At 37.0% G+C, this 20,589-nt stretch overlaps 3 protein-coding genes across 4 annotated transcripts; 1 reads left to right on the top strand and 2 right to left on the bottom strand.

Moving 5' to 3' along the window:
• Nucleotides 1-99: 99 nt before the first annotated feature.
• LOC133528376 (complex I intermediate-associated protein 30, mitochondrial) lies at nucleotides 100-10,369 on the bottom strand. The gene is made up of 5 exons (XM_061865744.1): nucleotides 9,953-10,369; nucleotides 5,895-6,112; nucleotides 2,469-2,654; nucleotides 617-761; nucleotides 100-231 (listed from the first exon to the last, which is right to left on the bottom strand). The coding sequence occupies exons 1-5, from the start codon at nucleotides 10,248-10,250 to the stop codon at nucleotides 152-154; spliced, it is 927 nt and encodes a 308-aa protein (XP_061721728.1). The 5' UTR covers nucleotides 10,251-10,369; the 3' UTR covers nucleotides 100-151.
• Nucleotides 6,586-9,936, bottom strand: LOC133528375 (transforming acidic coiled-coil-containing protein 3-like). Its single transcript, XM_061865743.1, has one exon. It carries the CDS (start codon nucleotides 9,322-9,324, stop codon nucleotides 7,771-7,773), a length of 1,554 nt encoding a protein of 517 aa, XP_061721727.1. The 5' UTR covers nucleotides 9,325-9,936; the 3' UTR covers nucleotides 6,586-7,770.
• Nucleotides 10,370-10,539: 170 nt separating the features above from the next.
• Nucleotides 10,540-18,797, top strand: LOC133528377 (probable glucosamine 6-phosphate N-acetyltransferase). Of its 2 annotated transcripts, none has more exons than XM_061865746.1 (6): nucleotides 10,540-10,700; nucleotides 11,601-11,817; nucleotides 14,148-14,275; nucleotides 15,644-15,705; nucleotides 17,119-17,259; nucleotides 18,047-18,797. In XM_061865746.1, exons 1-6 carry the CDS (start codon nucleotides 10,698-10,700, stop codon nucleotides 18,063-18,065), a joined length of 570 nt encoding a protein of 189 aa, XP_061721730.1. In that variant the 5' UTR covers nucleotides 10,540-10,697; the 3' UTR covers nucleotides 18,066-18,797. The 2 variants fall into 2 exon arrangements, with proteins under 2 accessions (XP_061721730.1, XP_061721729.1); XM_061865745.1 differs by having other exon boundaries at nucleotides 10,541-10,768.
• Nucleotides 18,798-20,589: the final 1,792 nt, after the last annotated feature.

Raw genomic sequence — 20,589 nt, forward strand, 5'->3', positions numbered from 1 at the left:
ATTCGAACCCACATCTTTGGGTTGACTATTAGACCGGCAATCTAAAGTTGAGGGTTCGTATGATTGTAATGTGGTGCATCCCACGATAAAAAAAGGGAAAAAATATTAACATTTATATTTGTTTATTTATATTAACATGTAGGTAAGTAACTTAAACACCGACGATATATCTTTCCGTTTTGTACATCTCATATGCAAATTCTTCATCATGTGTTGGATCAAATTCTAGACCTGAAACCGAAAAAAACCATATTTAATTAGCTAATACTGGTGGCTCTGTCAGCTAAGGCTTCGATAAATTACAAGAATGCCACAATTTTTTTTTCAAAAAATGAATCTCGGAAAAAATCCATATCATTATTCACAAAATTTCACGAGAACCGAGTAACTAAACATACAAAACCATTTTTGCCCCAGCTGAAACGGAAACACTCAGTCAATAATGGTAAATTAATATGAAGAAATAATAGGTAAATATAACGGGAATTGAAAATGTTTCGAACCTATGTTCTAGCAAAAGGCATATTTTTAATGCGTATTTCGAAACACATCACACATGTTCCGGCATAGTTTTCTATACATATAAGTATGTATGCCATATCTGTAACTTACTTACCTACATATTCTATTTCTAAATTGAATTCGCCATTAATTTTATCACAACAGGTGATGCCGAAATGCGTCACTCTGTCAAGCCGCATCCGGACTTGCTTGTCCTGGAGCCGGCCTTTCGAACCTAAGACAAACTTCGAAAACGGAATCTGAAAGCGAAATAATTTTAACATTAATTTGACAAGATGATGAGATTTTGATTCTAACGGTAGATGTCGCTATGCGCCTCCCTAACATAAATTATGAATTTTAAGATTAATTTGACAAGATTCTAACGGTAGATGTCGCTATGCGCTTCCCTAAGGCTAAGGCGTGTAAACAAAAAAAAAGGAATGGAAAGATTCGCACACTTGGGTAGCTTAGTTGGTTAAGAGCGATCGGCCTAGTGTTCCGAACTTCTGAAAGGTCGTAAGTTCGAGTCTTTGGACAAGACTTTGGCAGTACATTATTCCATTTCTAGTATTTCTACTTTACTATATCTGCCTGATATAAAGGTAGGTAGGATAGGTTTAACATTAATTTGTCTACATTTTATAGAAATACTTGAAAAGGAGATAATTTCTGTTACCAGCATCATTTGGATGATTAACGACCGGTTCTGTAACTTTTGACATAAAAAAATAAAAACAAATAAAATAAAAGGTATCGTTTCGAGCGATGGCGCCATAAGCTTTGGGTTATACTGTATGTCCGATAAGATGGCGCCACTTTTTGATATTTAACAAATTTAACACATATCAGTGAAAGAATAAGGATCATAGTCAAATGGCGTTCCAAAAGTTTTAATCATGTGTCAAAAGATGACAGTAAATTTATTGTGGATACAAAATTTTCTTTAACAATCCACCTCTATTTCAAATTCTCTTTGTTATTACATATTTTATACCTTTAAACGAGCAATTCTTGTATATATATATTTCTGTGATCTCGGAAACGGCTCTAACGATTTCGCTGAAATTTGGTAAATGGGGGTTTTTGGGGGTATACAATCGATCTAGATTAGTCTTATGTTTGGGAAAACGCGTGTTTTCAAGTTTTTATGTGTTTTTCTTTCGACGCAGAATATGGTCGCTAATTTCGTGTTGCCGGCCACTGTCCGTCTGGTCCAGCGGGTTAAGACGCGGACGGCCAGTAACGAGTGTTATGTGTTCGAATCTCGTCCGGTGAATATTTTTTTTATTTTTTTATTTGTTCAATATATAAACATATATATATATTTTAATTTTTATCGTTTTAGACAAGTTTAGTTTCGTAAAAAAATGTATTTAAGATTATCACACCACCATATTACAATAAATAGTTATAACCGAGCAAAGCTCGGTCGCCCAGGTACTTGTATATTGTACAATAAAGTAACTACAGGGCTATCTATTTTCGATTCGCGGCTTCAACAATAGCTCTACTTTACGCGCGTCATAGTTTAATTTATTCAATTCTTTAGGTAGTTAATTTTTAATAAAGGCAGAGTCGCCGAATAGTGAATTTTTAAACGCAATAATATATATCAGCTGTGGCTATCTGACCAGATTTAATTTATTTGTGACTATAAATATATAATTATTGTATATAATATAGGTTATATAGGTATTCTATATATTTGTTATACTATTACTTCTATTTTTTTTTTTCGCCCTCTTTTATAATTTTATTGACTTTCCTCTAGTCTATTGTACTCAGTGCTATATTTGTCTATCATTCTTCATCAACTCTCATATACTCAAAGGTTAACTGGAAGAAATCCCTTAAAGGGATAAGTTCGCCTTTGTACTGCTTATCCTGTGCCATATTTATATTTTGTCTTTTGTACAATAAAGAGTTTATAGATACATACACATATTATATATTATATATAATACCTTAGCAATTTGCCAGTAAGGCCCTCCCCTGGTGTACAGGACGTAGTGGTAGATATCGTTCCACGTGATATCGTAGTAGCCTTCACACGACAGATTGAGAAGGTAGGAGCGCCCGTCGCCGCGTATCTTTAGCACCAGCGTGTTGTATAGATGCCAGTCGAAAGTGGCTTCGCGTTTGAATGATTTCTGCAATGAAAAAAATGAATTTAATTTTAAAAGTTAGGTATTTTCAATCAATTGTGGCTATTGCAGATGGAAATTGGTTTTCTGAGGTAGCTTGATGACACTGTATGGCCTGGTACATTACGGAATAGCTTAATAATCAGGTAACGAGCCACCGCGCGAGGAAAGTCCTCTGAAAATTAGGCGCATGGCACACTGCCTCAGATTCGCACGTCGTCGCTCCGAAGTTTGAGCGTGACAACTAGAGGTGCAACGAATATTCGGCCACTATTCGGTATCCGGCCTATTCGGCCATATTTTTATTATCCGGCCGAATACCGAATAGTGGCATAGTATTCGGCCGGATACCGAATAGTACGTAACACGTAGATAACGGTAAACGAGGGGTAAAAAAGTAACAAACTGCAAGTATTCAATTATTAAGACCAGTATAATCTTTCAGACTACCTTTGTATTCATAGATAGTACAAAAACATGAGAAAAAAACCATATAAAAAAAATACACACACGACTAAATCTAACGCGCCGCAATGTCCGCAATTCAATACGCACTGCGTGCGTGCAGAATTGGGACCGTGCGAAGTGCGTGGTGGGGGTAAGTAAAGCGATCCCAGCGCATAAGGTGGTAAAAATTCGAACTAACTGCGGATAGCGTCTTTAACATTTCGTACGATTATATGGCTCGAAATGAAACTTTGATTTACGATTACTCCAAAATATTCATTTAAATTGTATGGTGTAAAGGACCATTGTAATCTGTATGAAATGCTTAATATAACTAACGTATTTATTTTGATAATTGTTAATAATGTATCCATGTAAATAGCTTTGCAAATACCACATATTACGTGATCTTTTTCTAGAAGTTAAGAATGGATATAGTATAAGTTATCCTTAAAAGATAGACATTTCACATCGCGGACTTTTTTGTAGACCTGTGAATGAGAAACAACCCCACAATACATTGTGTTGTTATAGCTCAAACGGATTAGGCAGCGTTTTCGATTAAAGCTCCTAGCCAGCGTGATTTTTTCCGACAACATCGTTATATTTCAAACAATTTACACAAAACCTTAACAAGTTATATACTTAAGCCTTCCTCAAGAATCACTCTATTGAGAGATGACAGTCGTATGAAAATCCGTTCAGTAGTTTTTAGTTTTGGAGTAGTTTTATAAGATGATGTGAATTGACGTTTTCCCCTAGAATTGCGGACACTAGGTTGCGTGACAGTCGTGCACGCTCCCAATAAGCGCAATTTCTATCAAAGACTGCCTACAGCGAGAAACAAGTTGCAACTTGCACAGCGCACGCACGCGCGCGTTCGAATTTACTTAATTTTAGGTAAAACTTCTAGCCGAATATTCGGCCGATGGCTCTGCCGGATAATCGGTATTCGGCCAAGCCACTATTCGTTGCATCTCTAGTGACAACGCTATGCGCATATTATAGCGAGATCCCGCTAGCACGTTAAAGCGATGTGCGAATCGGATAAGTGTGCCATACGCTTTAGCACACTCTGTGTACACGTGCTTCATTCGAGGCAAACGCTAACGCACACGCGGCCCTAATAAGTATCTCTGACAAGGCACGTCCTCGACCTCCAAATTCCGAGCTGCTTCGCACAATTACTCGCGAAGCGCTAGCGTTTAACAATCCACTTATAATAAAACGCATTGCACTTTACAGTCACATCTAAAATATCGATACGGACAAAGTGCCAAAAATATGTATGTGTACACTACCGGCAATAAGGTCATAGCTTTTTTTTTTATGGTAGAGGAGGCAAACTAGCAGACGGATGGTAAGCGATTACCGCCGCCCATGGACACCTGCAACACCAGAGGGGTTGTAAGTGCGTTGCCGGCATTTAAGATGGGAGTACGCTCTTTTCTTGAAGGTTTGAAGGTCGTATCGGTCCGGAAATACCGCAGGCGACAGTTCATTCCACAGTTTAGCTGTGCGAGGCAGAAAGTTTGGAGAAACGCACAGTTGAGGACTGCCAACCATTGAAGTGGTGAGGATGGAAATGTTGTCGCGTAGGGCGATGGCGAAAAGAGGCGGCAGGGATTAATACGAACAATTCCTCGGAGCACTCCCCATTGTACATGCGATAGAAAATGCAGAGCGAGGCTACATCTCTACGCAGCACCAAGGAGTCAAGCCGATCCAAAATACGCTGGCAGTCGACAATTCGAGTCGCTCTTCGTTGGATGCGGTCCAGAGGGAGAAGCTGGTACTGGGGTGCCCCTGCCCATAGATAAGAACAGTATTCCATGTGCGGGCGCACCTGCGCCTTATAAAGCTGTAGGCGTTGGGCCGGTGTCAAATACTGTCTCGATCTGTTGAGTACACCGAGCTTTTTTGAGGTTAATTTAGCCTTGCCCTCTAGATGGCCGCGGAACTGGACTTCACTCGAGATGTCGACGCCAAGGATTCCGATACCGGCTGTGGCAATCAGTACAAAGAGTTGGGAAGTAGGTTATCTTCATACAAACGCACCGCGCGCGGCTTGGCGTCGCCGCACGCATACTCAAACAAAAGGCCCTACTGGCTGGCGCACTGACAAACGGAACGAGATTTTGATGAGTGTGCGTGCGGCGACGTAAAGATACTATGGCGCACACATACAAGCCGCGCGCGGTGCATTGTATGAAGATAACCTACTTCCCCACTCTTTGTACTATGATAAGGTCGTGTATACATATTTTTGGTTTTTTGCCCGTGTATCAATGCTTTTTTGACGTGACTGTGAGCTATAATATTTTGAAGTGCCTAATAGTTACCTTTATTATTGTTTTACCTACGATCAATACACCAGAACATTTAATAAACGACGTAAACGCCAATATCAATATCTTTCAAAATGACTTACACACGCTCTTACTCTCCCAAAAATAAAGGTGTAACGTGTTGACCATTTTGAAAACCGGGAACCGGGCCCGCTTAGCTGCTGGTTGTGCAATTTCTTTACGTGTCCGTAATACCAACTATAGTCCTACGAGATAAAGATGTTAGAAAACAGGGCTCCAGTCCAATCAGCGCCTACTTAGATGGTTAATAGAGCCACACTAACAACTTACCCTGGCTCGCTGCGATCTTAAAGCACAATTGCATTCTTAATCCTCCCATCCTTGGATACCCTACTGTACAGATATTCGTGGAACAACGCCAGACTTGCGGAACTCAAGTCCGATCAGCACGTAATTGGAGGGAGAGCAGACCAACACTGAAACAACTTACCCTGACTCGCTGCGATCTTAAAGCACAATACCCTGCCTTTTTAATCCTTCCATCCTTGGGTACCCTAGTGTCCAGATATCCGTGGAACAGGGCCCGGCCCGCGGGACTCATGTCCAGTTTGCACGTGCTGAAGCCCTCGTTGTGGTCACTGTCGCTTGTCGTCACAAACTTGTCCAGGACCGAGCGCTCGTTGAAGCACCAGATTAGGTCGGTTTCACCTGGAAAGATGTGATTATAATATTGCACAAAGGTGCTCAAGATCTCGCGATGGCAGTAATCGCTAACTGCTGGAGTGGATTGTGTAATTAGTACGAAATACAGAGACGGCCAAAATCTAATTATTCCTTTGAATGCCACGCCTATCGTGCGAGGCGCGTAATCGTGAACCTTGTCGCATTGCACGAATGTCGATATTAGGCTGTACCGCGCGCATCAGTTAACGTCTTCGGCGGACAGAATTAAAAGATCTTTTGTCCATCTACAAATTCTACAATGTTGGTGGTATGGTATGTTGGTTCAAAAATATATTACTTATATGTTACATGCATATTCCATTCCAACCATCTGTTATAAAATGCTAACTATAATTATAATACTTAATGCATGTATTATGGTCGAAAAACTATGCAATAATTCTTGAATACTTGTTTTTTATTATAATCCTATGAAAATCTGCAAATAAAAAAACATACTTAATTACAGCTTTTTATTTCAGAAAAATGTAATCTAAGTACAAGCATCAAGCACGTAAACAAGGGCTCTTATATTGTAGAATAAGGTGAAATGAAGAAGCACTACACCTCAGTCCTATGAATTAGATGCAGTAAAGTCTGGGTAGGCAGGTAGGTATGGCAATAAAGACAAGAAAAACTGTTTAATATTTTGCACAATATTTTAAATCTCTCAATTTATAGTTGAATCTTTAATATACCTAAACTTATGGTGGTGTAGGTACATTAGCTGTTATATAAAGTTATATCACATCATGATGCCACATGTGGCAGAGAGAAAATGTATTGTGTTTTATTGTTTTCCCTGTCACACTATGTTATATAAACAGCCAGTGTATGAGCACCAGTAACCGCCTATACTAAAAATAGGCGGGATTTGGACGCAATAATTAATTGACAGTCAGAAAAAAAAACACAGAAATAAATATTTTAAGTCAGTCAAGCGTCTAAACAAGGCAATTAACAACATAAGGGCATTAAGGACAATACTTGATTAGTTTACAGTGTTTACACATAATTTGTTAATTGAGTTTGTTATTATAGATAGGTCACTAGATAAGTTTTGCAATGGACAAATATGAAAGAGAGGTGGCCTATCACATATACTTTTTGAAACTATATTTCCATAGACAATGTTTGGTGGAAAAACATTTGCTATCAAAAAATAGATTAAAACTTTTAAAATCTTGGAGTGGGCTATAGAGGATTTACAAATATTTTATATGACATTCTCATTTCATACAAAGTATAAATCTATTTGTTTCATATTTGTCTATTGCAAAACTTATCTAGTGACATATATGTAAAGTGTTAAACATGTTTTATGTTTACAAGTTTGAAGTCTAATCTAGCTAGTAGAAGCTGTCTTATATTTTTTAAGGGAATTTATAAAAAATGAATTCACAATGTACATTTTTAAAACAGTTCCTACAAATTAGTCAACAAGCACCAAGACCTGTAAATGGAATATCAAATAAGCCACAACATAAGATAGCATTATTTGATATATAAGTTCCTAATCAAAAAGTTATAATATATCTAACTACAACTAAAGTCATAATAATGTCATAATTGTAGAGATTCATCACAGAGATTTTAGATAATAGACAGTTAAATATCTCTAAAATGGTGCCAAAAGATGCACTCTAGTGCACCTCATTAATGAGCTGGTCACAAATTCTTGTTAACTCCTCATTATCTCTGGTTTTTTGAGTCAGTGACTCTTCTAAAGACGAAATTTTGATCTCATGCTTTTTGATGGTAGCATTTAACTTTGTCAGCTCCACACTGTGGTTTTTCTTTACAGTTTCCAATGTTTCATTAGCTTTAGCCAAGCTCTCTGCAGTGATTTGTTTCAAGTTTGTATAAAGTTCTTCATATTTTTTCAAACCAGCTTCATACTCTGTAATTTTTTGCTCAAATATTTTTTCTGTTTCTTTATGCTCCATAATAATACTTTTGCATTTTTCATACTTGGACAGCAAGTCGTTGAACGAACTTTCCATGCTTGCTAAGTGACTTAAAGCTTGGTCTCGTTCAGCGCTTAGTTTTTGTTGCATTTCCTGCGTCAGTAGTTGCTCCCGCTGATGCTCACCAATCAGAGAAGATATAGTTTTCTCATATTCTTCCATCACTACACCCATTTGTTTGTTATTCAGGTTCTTATCATGAAGCTGTTGAAGTAGCTGGTTTTCTCTTTCTATCAAATTATGTTTTTCATCCGTAAGCTTCTTAACTTTTAACTCTAACTCCTCAACAGTACTTGCATATCTACTCTCAATGTTGTGTAACGCAGATTTGAGATCTCCATTTTCCTGTCGGAGTAATAAAGATTCATGTTCTTGCCGCTGGAGTGTTATTTGAAGAGAACGTAGCTTGTCAACCTGGTGGGTGTTGGAACGGTGGTGAGGACTGCGCGGAGCAGCCACAGGCGGAGTGCTCCCTATGAAATTTATGAGCCTGTCTGTAGCTACGTGACTAGAAGATAGGATTGCAGAGGCACTTCGAACCAACTGTGGTATTGGTTTACCTTCAGTCTTAGGTGAATGGTTTTTGACAGGTGGAACTACTTGAGTTGGTTTTTCCCATGCACTAGAGATAGATCCTACAGACATTGAATGCTTAGGCGTAGCAACGCTGTTGTCAGCGAAAATGGATGCAGCACTTCCCGTTTCGTAGCCTATATCAGCCTCTGTGGAGTCCGGGAGGGATTCAGGAGTGGCTGGAGATTTCTGTCGAGCGTAAAGCGGATCGAATTTTATAAACAAGCTTTCCTTGCCGCGGTCTACGTGACTGTTGCTGCGAGTGGATTCGGCACACTTCACTAGATAGTCCATACTTGTCGGATCGATGTACAAAGGTTCATCGTAATGTTGAACTTCCTGCATGGTTATATCACAAACACTGTCGAAGTCAGCACCCGTGAGCAGGTCACTCGTCACATCAGCAGACTCCTGGGCCTCCTTGCGTCGCGGTGACATCGCCATCAGATCTCCGACCGAAGACACCGGCGTAATGAAACTGTCCTCTGATGCGACCGTACTGCTCCTCGCAGATAACATGTCCTCTTTAACACAGCTGCCGATGTCAATATCCGCACCACGGCCGAGAAGACTTTGAAACTTTTGATATATGTTGCTCAAACTCCTGTTTTTATTGTAGGTCGGAGACGGATCGACAGTTACTATATTAGAGAACATCCGGCCTTCAGCCCCTCGAACTTTCGTGCCACTAAAGGAAAAACTTCGTCAATCGACTTAAGTCTCGCTATTTTCGTCACTCGCACTCAAAAGGATTAAAAACAAAACAGAAGTTACAACCGATTTTATTTTGTGTAGGTAACGGATATTTTTAAAATACCATATGACATTGGTATTGTTTTTTTCCCTCTTGCCAGATCAAAAAATGGTTTGGGTTGCCAACCTACTTTCACACTGTTTCAGCTACCTTTTAAAACATCGAATGTTATAGACCAAATCAAGAATGATTTATATTATTTACATGCCAAATAATAAAAAAACAATTCGATAGGCCAATTTATTGCCTGATCAGAAGGCCTACCACGAAAATCGTAATTTCGCTGCCTATCGCTCGAATTTGCAAGAGTTATGCAAGAGTGATAGAGAAGCAGATCACAAAATTTAGATTTTCTTTTTTCGCGGCAGGCCCTCAGCATTTTTGTTTTTGACAGATCCCTCAGACAAATTGAGGCAAATTGTATCTTCGTCGAGTACCTTGAATATAGAAAAGACCGCCTAAACTAATAGTCTACTACTACCTTATGTTTTTAGATTCCGATGTAAAAATTAAACAGATATAAATAAATACCTGGTCTGGCAATAAGTAATGGATCGGTCAGGGCTAAGTCTTTCATTTCTTGCAACCATAGTTTTACTTCTGATTTTAATTCCTTGGCACCATTTTTGATGTGTGTGAGCGTCGAGACATCTTCTTTTGTATTATATCCACCTTTACGTTCACTCTCATGGAACAACCATCGTTGTGTATTAGTAAGAATTGACGCAGAATTGTATAGCTTTAGCCTTTTATCTATAACCCTGTTTAATACAGAGTACCCTCGGCAGCACTGATGTATTTTCACTATATTATTCTTAAACAAAGCCATTTCACACTTCGAATAGTTTATTGATAGCAAGATTATTTACTAATAAATTAAAACATTTGAAATATTTCGCCTTTTTTACATAACCTATACAACCAATACCAAATGTCAATCCGGGAAATCAGCTGGTTCATCCGTTCAAGACAGTGATAAAACATGAAATCACGATGGTCAACAATTTAAACACGTTTTTAACATAATCTCAGACAGCTTTTGCCGTTAAATTGACGTTAAATTACCAACCGACCAAAACCATTTGGTTGGAGGTTACAATCGAGCCAAGTATTAAAATTATACAATACACATAACTTTCACTTTTTGCTGCGCTGTGAACTTGTGAAGCCGAAGCTAGAGTTCTCTGAGGATTTCGCGTCTACGTTTTATCATATGGTCACCGCGCGAACCGATGACGTGGTGACTTTTACCATAAATAAACTCGGCTAACAAATAATGGTGTGTAATTTAAAGTTCTAACTGTTCTACACAAAAGCTCTACGATGGGAATGGAAAGAAATGTCTCGGTAACTATATTAAAAATATATTTTATTTCTGACTGTAAATTCATTGATCAAGATTTTTTTCAGTAACTTAAATCAGTTGTTAAAAATATTTTTCAATTGTTAATATTGCGTTTAAAGGTATTAATCATATAAACCCTAAGCAAACCTTGTTTTTGAAGTATATGATTCAAACCTTAAAAAAATCCGCAATGTTTTACCTTTATCATCTATTTAAATTGTTATCTTGATAGTATACACATCTAGAATTGATACAACTTTACCCTTAATCATTATCTATGTCTTGCTTCAATGATATCCGTTTTGATTTCCAGTATGATCAAGATTAGATTAATTTAAAATGATGTATTTGATTTCAAGTTATATCAAAGCTATTGTTTACCTTATCATTTAAGTATGTTATTTTTGAAAAATGGTAAAGAAATGGTTCTTACAATTGCATATTTAAATAAATACTATTAGTTTACTTTGAAACTATAAATTAACTTACAATTTGAAACTTTTACAAGTATTACCAACTTAGATGTTTAAAAAGCGTAGCACATTTTTGTGTAAGGTACTGGCAGAATACCAGCGATGTGGCTTGCTGCATCATCATGCTGAGGCAGCGCCTTTTCTGTGCCACAACACATGGCATATTAATTAACTAAAAAAAAATGTTTTTTATTAAATTAAGTTTGCATGTTTCACTTCTTTTTTGTTTGTTCTGATGTCGATGCCATGTATGTTGTGAGTATGAATAAAGAATGTATCTATCTATATATCTATTAAAGATATTCTTTTGTATTCACATGCCTTCATTATACAAAGAACAAAACGTGTGTTTGTTTTTCAGGGGACAAAATCAGAGTATCTATACTCCCCTGAGCTTCTGCAGAGGTTGGACTTCAGTAAAAGTCCCGCCACATTCAACCCAAAAATAAGTGCAGTACAGCCGGGTGAGGACTGGATGGTTGTGAGGCCCCTGCAGCGGTCAGATTACGACAAAGGATTCCTGCAGCTGCTCAGCCAACTTACAAGCGTTGGGAATGTCACACAACAACAGTTTGATGGTGAGTTTTACACCTTATAAGGGTTAATTTATTTAAAGCTGTACACCAAACATTTTTTTTAATTGGATATTTTTATGTTAATTCCACTTTTTTTCTCCCATTGGCATTGATAGATTCTGCGTAGAAATAACATAAAAAATCCGAAAAGCAATGTGCAAAAAAGCAGTGTCCATCTTTAAAAAAAACAAGAGAGAGCCAAGAGAATTTTTCTTTGTAATGGTCCAGAAAAATGAGAAATTGGTTGGTTTAAAAAAAAAAAAAAAAAATAAAAATAATTTATTTCAGGTATATCAGGCAGGGTAAGTATCTTAGTTCTGAATGGTGATTTAATATGAAATTGATTCCTTTTTTTTTAAACACTTACTCCTTTACTTCCTGTGACGCTACAACCTTTTGTGTACAAGGTCTTGGTCTCCTCTGCAGTGTTTTTCTAACAGTTCCTGCTAATTTAATGTACTGTTGTAAATTTCTCTTAGTGAAAGGTTAGATTTGAACATTACTCATTCATTTAACACTACTTAGCAAGCATGTGTTAGAATAATATATATAGACAGAGCGCCTATAGATACAGTAATACCTGCTATGGTTTGAACAAAATTTATAATGGAACCATGTTGCTTTAGTGCCTAATATTAATGCCAGTGTTTATAAGAAGAAAATGTACAATGTTTATTGTATTTTCATTAACTTTTAACTGAATCCGGATTTTTGCCAAAACAAATGATCAGTTTTGGTCTAGTTTCGGCCGGAACATGATTTTTAATGCCGAAATCAAACCCAATGCTTTCACCGTGGCCAAAAGGTTCAGCAGTTTGCTGATAACAAACCGCCGAGACATTTTATGCCAAAACCGAAACTTACGGTTGGACACATTTTCATTCATGTTTTAATTTCAATAAGGTAGATACTAATCAAAAATTTTATGTACGAATACGACCCAGAATCCAAAATAACTTGGAATAGTCATAGACATTATTTCTACCACACTATCAGCTTCAGCTGCTGATAAAAACATGTCCAATAGCCCCAATAGGCGTACAGAATTCCGCATATAGTATGTAGGTATAAATGTCAGAACTGGGTGACCTTCAGAACCGGCACGACAGATAGCAGCTTAACCTTTCATAAACCTTGATTTTCTGCCTGTTCGCGATTTTCGCAATAACTCCATAAATATCAATCACATTAAGAATGATAATTAGAAACTGGTCGATCTGGTTGCTTTGTTAGATTGCCTAAAAAAACGCGGCTATTTTAATTAATGATAATGATAACACAGGCATAACAAGGCATTTCTTCTTAAAGTTCTTAATGATAAGATCTTTTTTAGGTTTACCAGACATTATACATAGTATATGTTGTATTGCAAGCAAAGTTAACTACAGTAGAACCTCGAAAATCCGAACGCGGACTAAGCTTTTGTACAGAAAATTACAGACAAGGCGTCTCCGGTTGGTTAAATGCTATAAGTTGCAGCCATTCTTGACGATGATGATTTTATGGAATAAAACATATTTATTTTTAAAATACTTCTACGGATTACACTCACGTATTTTTAGTCACTCGTGCGACATGTTTCGGAGTCATTTTAATGTTAGTATGTCTCACGACAGTTTAAATTCGGATATTTATTTTTCTATTTGACTTTTTTCACGTGTTTTATATTTCAATGTACGTCAAATTTTAATAAACTGTACTGTTTTTAATTTTTATGTAGAATGGTGTTTTATTTGTTTGATCTAATCCCAAAAAACCCACATTTCGTTTATCTGAACTTTTGATTATCGGTTCCCATTAGTTATTATAGCAAAAAATTATTCTTATTCCCAAGATAGTTTTCGAACAGTTTATTGTCCTTGATTTGATCAGTAAATGAGTATCAGTTTATTTATAATTAGCATGTTGATATGTACAGTCGCCATCAAATATATCGGAGCGGCCAAGGTGCTCACAAATATCTGAACACGCCTCTATTGTCAAGGCATTAGAGTGCGTGAATTATTAACAGAAAAAAAATAAGAGAGATACTGAGGCGACGCGCTCAGGCGAGGAAAACGCGCGCGCCGCCTCGGCCGAGGCACGCCTACACTGGCCGATTTGTGCATGAGGAAATTGCCTCGCGCGTATGCTCGCTCTGTGTGGACCCGCCTATAGATGATGTGTAAACCTTAACCTTTTGACCGCCAAAGACGTCATATGACGCGCGTGGCTACAGCCCAATATCAACCTTTATGCGTACCGACAAGGTTTACGATTACGCGCCGCGTACGATAGGCGTGGCGTTCAAAAGGTTAAATCCTTGACATAAATTATAACTGTTACATTTCCAGACCGCTTCACGCAAATGAAGCAATCGGGCGGTTACTACGTGACCGTCATAGAGGACACACGCATCAAGAAGTTGATCGGCGCCGCCACGCTCACCGTGGAGCAGAAGTTCATTCACAACTGCTCTTTGGTACGTTAAAAACCTGCTTTACCTGATACATATTACACACTCTCTCTCCTAAGCATCATTATTCCCATTTGATTGTGGGGTCTGCTTTCCTTGTCTTTTCTTTCCACTTAGCGCGATAAAGTGTCGTCCACTGTAACGTCGCAGGTCTCATGTCTTTTGCTACGATATCTGCGCATCACAACTTGGGTTATCTTCTTCGGGACCCAGCGATGTTCAGACCCATAGATACGTATATCTTACATCTAGAATGACGCTAAGGTTGCATTTCCACCAAAGATATGCGAGGATGTGTAGCTAGGAATTTGTTTGTTAGGAAAAAATAGAATATTGTCCACTAGAGCTGCTTTGAGTGAGAATAGATAAATGAAGTGATTTTATTGGTTCTTAACAAACACATCCCTCGCTACGCATCCTCGCACATATCTGATGGAAACGCAGCCTTACGCTTAAAGATATAAGAAAGATTAGCCGGGTCCACACACGTAATAATAATCATTCGATAACTTATGAATTAGGGCATAAATTCAAAGCATACATGTCACAGAATTGTCCATAATTATTAGTGAATTAATAACAAAGATAAAAATTGTCTTCTAAAATTTCCTTTTTTTTTCGAAAATGAGGTCGTTAACCTGTACTTTTTTTTATTGTTAAATGATAGTACAGGATATCAGCTAAAAGATCAAAATGATAGCTCTTATTAAAACATTTCATAAGTTACACGAGTCCAAACAAGACCTTCTCTAATGAGCTTCAACTTACTTCTAAAAAATAATTGCCCGCCGCCCGAATTATCATTTTGAACTAAAGCAACTTAGTTCGACGCACATTACAGAAGGTCTTGTTTGGACTCGTGTAACTTGAAATGTTTTTTACTAGGGCTATTATTTTGATGTCGACTTTTAGCTGATATCCTGTACTATCATTTAACAATAAAAAAGTACAGGTCAACGACCTCGTTTAAAAAAAAAAAGATAAAATGATAAAAAAGAGTACATTTTTGAAGATAATTTTTATCTTTGTTATTAATTCTCGAGTAATTGTGGAAAATTCTCTGTATCATTTATGCTTGAAATTTATGCCCTAATTCATAACTTTCATAAGTCATCGAATGATTATTATTTTTTAAATGCGCGATAGGTAAATGGACAGATAATGGTACATTAACCAAGAGCAGTCGTGTTCGGTGCCATAAAACTTTGAAGGGGTGCATTTTTAAAATGTTTGAGAAAAAACATAGGTATGGGGGGTGATTTGTCGATAAAATTCATTGTACTATACGTGGTTAACGGCTCCAATATACGTGCACAAACACATTGTATATCACAAAAGCGGATATTTTTCAAACATTGCTATTGCATTTTTCAGCGTGGGCGACTAGAGGATGTAGTGGTCAATGATACGTACAGAGGAAAGCAGTTGGGAAAATTGTAAGTATAAATTCCGTTAAACTATATAATTCTATTAATAAACATTTAAATATATATCCATTATCATAAAAGTAAAGTAACAGCATAATAACAAAATGGCTAAAATGTTAAAGTTACCATGATATTGAGAACTTAATCCAAAATGTTTTTGATATATGAACACATACAAACATTAATTGTTCTCTCTTTAAGTTTAAATTTAATATTATTTCTTTTAATTTTATTCAAATTTTTTAATAATTTAAGATAAGATAAGATGTCATTTATTGCATAATTATAGGTGTACAGGTTATAATACTCGTAGATATTTTATTAGTATCGCTAAAATTTGCCTGTCAGGCATACAATATAATAATTTATTTATTGTTGTTCATTTAGCAAGTAAGAAAGAGCAGTGCCTCTTAAGGGGGCTCCCTGCGGTTTTCATCGATTTTTGACAAGTTTCGATTTTAGAATAAATTTAAAAAATTACTGCCTTGGGTGAGACTTGAACTCACGGCCTCTGGATAGATACTCCAGCGCTCTGCCACCTGAGTCACCAAGACCTCATCCATAGGCAGCAAAGGTAGTTCAAGTCTCACCCAAGGCAGTAATTTTTCCACTGTTAAATTTATTCTAAGCTTAATAGCATCGTTCACAGACGTTTCTGCTTGTTAAAAATTAGGTTTTGATTTTTTTGTGGTTTTTTTAAATATTGTCTATAACACTTTCTTCGTTACTCTACTTAAATATCGTTTCAGATTAAGAAAATCAAAACTTTATTCAAACCTCCCTTGACGGCCTCCTAGCTAAGACGGTAGTGCCTGCCTACGAACCAGGTTGTCCCGGGTTCGAATCCTGGGAAGGGCATTTTTAGTTATAGATGTTTTCTATGTATATAAGTATTTATATATACATTCTATGTACAGCACATTTTATGAAGTGGACGTATTTTTAGCAGGGGACATTACCAAAAGTGGTCATTTTCATTTGTGGTCCCAAGTCGCCGAAACGATTTATATAAAAAAAAATATATATATCATAGGACATTATTGCACAAATTAACTTTATACACAAATTGACTAAGTCCCACAGTACGCTCAATAAGGCTTGTGTTGAGGGTACTTAGACAACGATATGTATAATATATAAATATTTATAAATACTTAAATACATGGAAAACACCCATGACTCAGGAACAAATATCCATGCTCATCACACGAATAAATGCCCTTACCAGGATTTGAACCCGGGACCATCAGCTTCGTAGGCAGGGTCACTACCCACTAGGCCAAACCGGTCGTCATATATATCGTCGTCTAGTAGTTCTAGTACCCACAACACAAGCCTTATTGAGCTTACTGTGGGACTTATCGATATGTGTAAAATTATCCTATAATATTTATTATTTATTTATGGCCCCCCTTTTTGCAGGATCGTAGTGACAGTGTCCCTCCTAGCGCAAGAGGTCGGCTGCTACAAGATGTCCCTGGACTGCAAGGACAAGCTCATCAAGTTCTACGAGACCCTCGGCTACAAGATGGAGCCAGGCAACTCTAACGCTATGAACATGAGGTCAGTTGAGCCTGTAAACTTTTTCTGTAGGAGCTTTGTTAATTTTATATCGGATTTGGGATTTTTAATGTGATATTTGTAAACAATGGCAATAAAAAAGAACTGTATAAATAATATGTGCCATGTAAACATATAGAAGAAAAACTCAACAATCATTTAGGAATTCGATGTTTTAATTATAGAATAGTATCAAAATTTCTAATCAATAATATGTAAATTTGTGTATGTCTTATAAGGTGGTAGTTTGTAACGAATTTATATTAATATTATATATCGTGAATCTTAAAACTAATAATACATACTGATGATTTGTTTAAGGGCATATTTGGTATCGATTATTTGGGGCATGTCGTCCAAGTAGATAAAAAAAATTCTCCTGTTTTTTAGTGCTCCATACAAAAGATTGTTCACGGAGCACCTATTTCTTAATCAGAATAAAGAATAAGATACTGAAAATACCCTACCCTTAAACGGATCAGACTAATATTTTTGGTATTTAATAATAATATAAAGTAGAAATTATGTATTGTACCTGAATAAATGGGCATTCAAGCAAAGTGTCGGATACCTGACACCGTTTTTTCTACACTTCTGATAAAGATAAAAAGCCGTTATTTGGCATGATAACGTGTGATAGCTTTAAATTCATCAGTATATAATATAGATTTTTGTCACGTTCCCGACAAAGTAGGTCTTTTCGTAGAATGCACCCAAATCAGACCTTATGTCAAACTCACATAGTGTAATTTTGCTATTTTTATCCACAATAAAAAACATAATGTTCCAGGTTCGAGGATCCCTCCTGACAATTAGCCGCCGGGACGTCTGACCTGCGCTCTAAACTGTAAGTCCCGCGCGCCGAGCAGTCTTCGCAACCCCACGTCATTACCCCACAGCACTACGCCATAGCACTCCGCGTTCTCTACATACGCATAATACGCACGCGACTTAATAAGTTACCAGTATATCTACTGTCGAATAAAGGGCAAACTATTTCTGACAAATGAATGAAGAATGTTTAAATAAAATTCAGAAAAGTGTATACTGATCGATGAATTGACAACATTTCAAAATTTTCAATATCCCTTAATCGAAAACCATTTCGAGAGGGGCTCCTGTAGATTACAAAAAAATTTTTTTTATATATTTTTTACGAATTTTTGTATTCAAAATCTCTAAAAATAGTTAAAACGGAAATTGACGTCACCCAGCTCCTTCAGTTCTGCCACTACAAGCAAAAAAATGACTTCCGATTGGGTTGACATTTTCATTGTCATTGAAAACGGGATGAAAACCATCGTTTGACTTGAGTTTTGACGTTTGTGACACTTGTTAATTAGTGATTTTATTTTTAACGTTTGAGGTTATGTCACTCGCACTGTTGTCTATGCTCAAACGTAAATTAATTCAACGTTTTTTCCAGTGTATGAAACAGATCCGTGACGTCACGATTCTCACAAATGACGTTTGTTACATACGCCCTTTTGTTTCAAGTAACAATATAAATAGATTTTATGACCAAAATATAGGACTTACGCCAGGGGTTCCCAATCTTTTTCAACATGCGGCGCAGTTACAAGTGTAGTATTTTGCAACGGCGCCCTTGTAAATTTAAAATCACGGTCGAAAAAGAGTGACACGACGCTATATTATTTAACGCTGCGAGCGCTCAAATAGGTACCCGCGAATATTTGTGGTTTCGGATAATGATAGAACTCACGGCGCCCCTCTTTACTTTCTACGGCGCACCAGGGCGCCGCGGCGCACACTTTGGGAACCCCTGACTTACGCAAAATAAAAAAAATACGGGTACCTTAAATTAGTGCGTTCTTTCGATGTAGACAATAAAAAGTAGCACTTAAAAATATGAAATGTTGTCAATTATGATGATAAGCAGCTAGGTTTGCTAAAGGTTGTTTGAGTGTTTGTTTGGGTATAATTGTTTCTCACTAAAATTCATAATTTCGTCCACATAATCTTTAGGTTTTTATTTTTTGTAAGAATACTGTTTTTGTCATTAACATTTTTTTTTGACCTTTTAAGGTTTCATTAGATAACTTATTAAAGCTGCACCCTTTTCACTCCGTCATATTAAGCCGCCTGTGTATCAAATTATCCGCATTTTTTAAATACAGTAATGTCGTATTGTCACACAGTATTGGCCGAACGTTAATTAGAATTGACCATATTGAAAATTTACCATTACAAATTGAACCGTAAACTGTAACCGTCCGTTACGGTTTGCGGTTCAATTTGTAATGGTATATTTCAATATGGCCAATTCTAATTAACGTTCGGCCAACACTGCTGTCAAAAAAGCCTGTTATCCTGGCGTTTTCTCTAGCGATTATTCCACGATTTCTACATCGTTTTCACCATAGTATCCGCAAACCAAAAAGACGACCACGGTCTTTCACCCTTGCTAAGACCATGCAAGTGTGAATGAGAAGTTTTACGGCCTCGGTAATCAGTTTGGTTTGTATATAGTATAGTGGTAAAATCATTGACATATATCTAAGGACGGGCCTTCCGGGCACTAAAAATGGTGCTAGTTCAGTGGTGTCACTCGCGAATTCTAGCCAATCGTGCAGTCTAACGCAACTAGTTGCTACCAATCGCGCGCGTGATGAAAACTCATCAACCAATCGCGTTGTGGCGTTAGACTGAATGGCTCGAATTCGTGCGCGTGACACCGTTATCCGTTATGCTTGCCCGTAAGGCCCGTCCTTAGATATATGTCACTGGGTAAAATTTATAGAAGAATCGCTGATCAAAACACCGGTTAAAAAAGTTTTAAGTGTTAAAATTTAGACTGTATTCCATCCATATTTTCTGCTTGAGCTGTTGTGATTTCTGCTTGGTTGCCGTGTTTACAGTGCAGGGTCAGTTGTTCTATCCATCAAAAGTGTATTTTCACTTTTATTGTTCCTCGAATTTGAGCTTTACAAAGTACAAAATAAGGTGCAAGACTGCCACCAAACGAAAGGTATTTATGGTTACTTGTGAAAATTCGCGTTTGATGGGGTGTGCGATTGATTTTGGATGTCCTAGCATATAATTTTGTTTTATTAGTGTAAGCTTTGTAGATCCGCTAGCGAGTTGCTTGCCATTTAACCATAGTTTCATTTAATTTTGGCTTCAAAAGTTGCTGGTTACTTTCGAAAAGTTACTTTAGCAAAAATTTTAGTTCTCTATTATTAACTATTTTTATAAGAATAGGTGAAGTAACCAGCAAGCAATACTCGCACGGTCATATTGTGTTCATTTCATAGATTCGATTATATATATTGAGATTATCTTGTTACGTAGAAATATCTATGTGCAACTTCG

Source organism: Cydia pomonella, chromosome 19 (genome assembly GCF_033807575.1).
Source record: "Cydia pomonella isolate Wapato2018A chromosome 19, ilCydPomo1, whole genome shotgun sequence".
Lineage (NCBI taxonomy): Eukaryota > Metazoa > Arthropoda > Insecta > Lepidoptera > Tortricidae > Cydia > Cydia pomonella.

Coding starts and splice junctions, on each gene's coding strand:
- LOC133528377 (XM_061865745.1), top strand. CDS start 10,745: ATGGGAATGGAAAGAAATGTCTCG. Junction 11,818..14,147: donor CACACAACAACAGTTTGATG/GTGAGTTTTACA, acceptor TTACATTTCCAG/ACCGCTTCACGCAAATGAAG. Junction 15,706..17,118: donor GGAAAGCAGTTGGGAAAATT/GTAAGTATAAAT, acceptor CCCTTTTTGCAG/GATCGTAGTGACAGTGTCCC.
- LOC133528376 (XM_061865744.1), bottom strand. CDS start 10,250: ATGGCTTTGTTTAAGAATAATATAGTGAAAATACATCAGTGCTGCCGA. Junction 2,655..5,894: donor TAAGATCGCAGCGAGTCAGG/GTAAGTTGTTTC, acceptor TTTTCATTGCAG/AAATCATTCAAACGCGAAGC. Junction 232..616: donor TTTAGAAATAGAATATGTAG/GTAAGTAAGTTA, acceptor TTTCGGTTTCAG/GTCTAGAATTTGATCCAACA.
- LOC133528375 (XM_061865743.1), bottom strand. CDS start 9,324: ATGTTCTCTAATATAGTAACTGTCGATCCGTCTCCGACCTACAATAAA.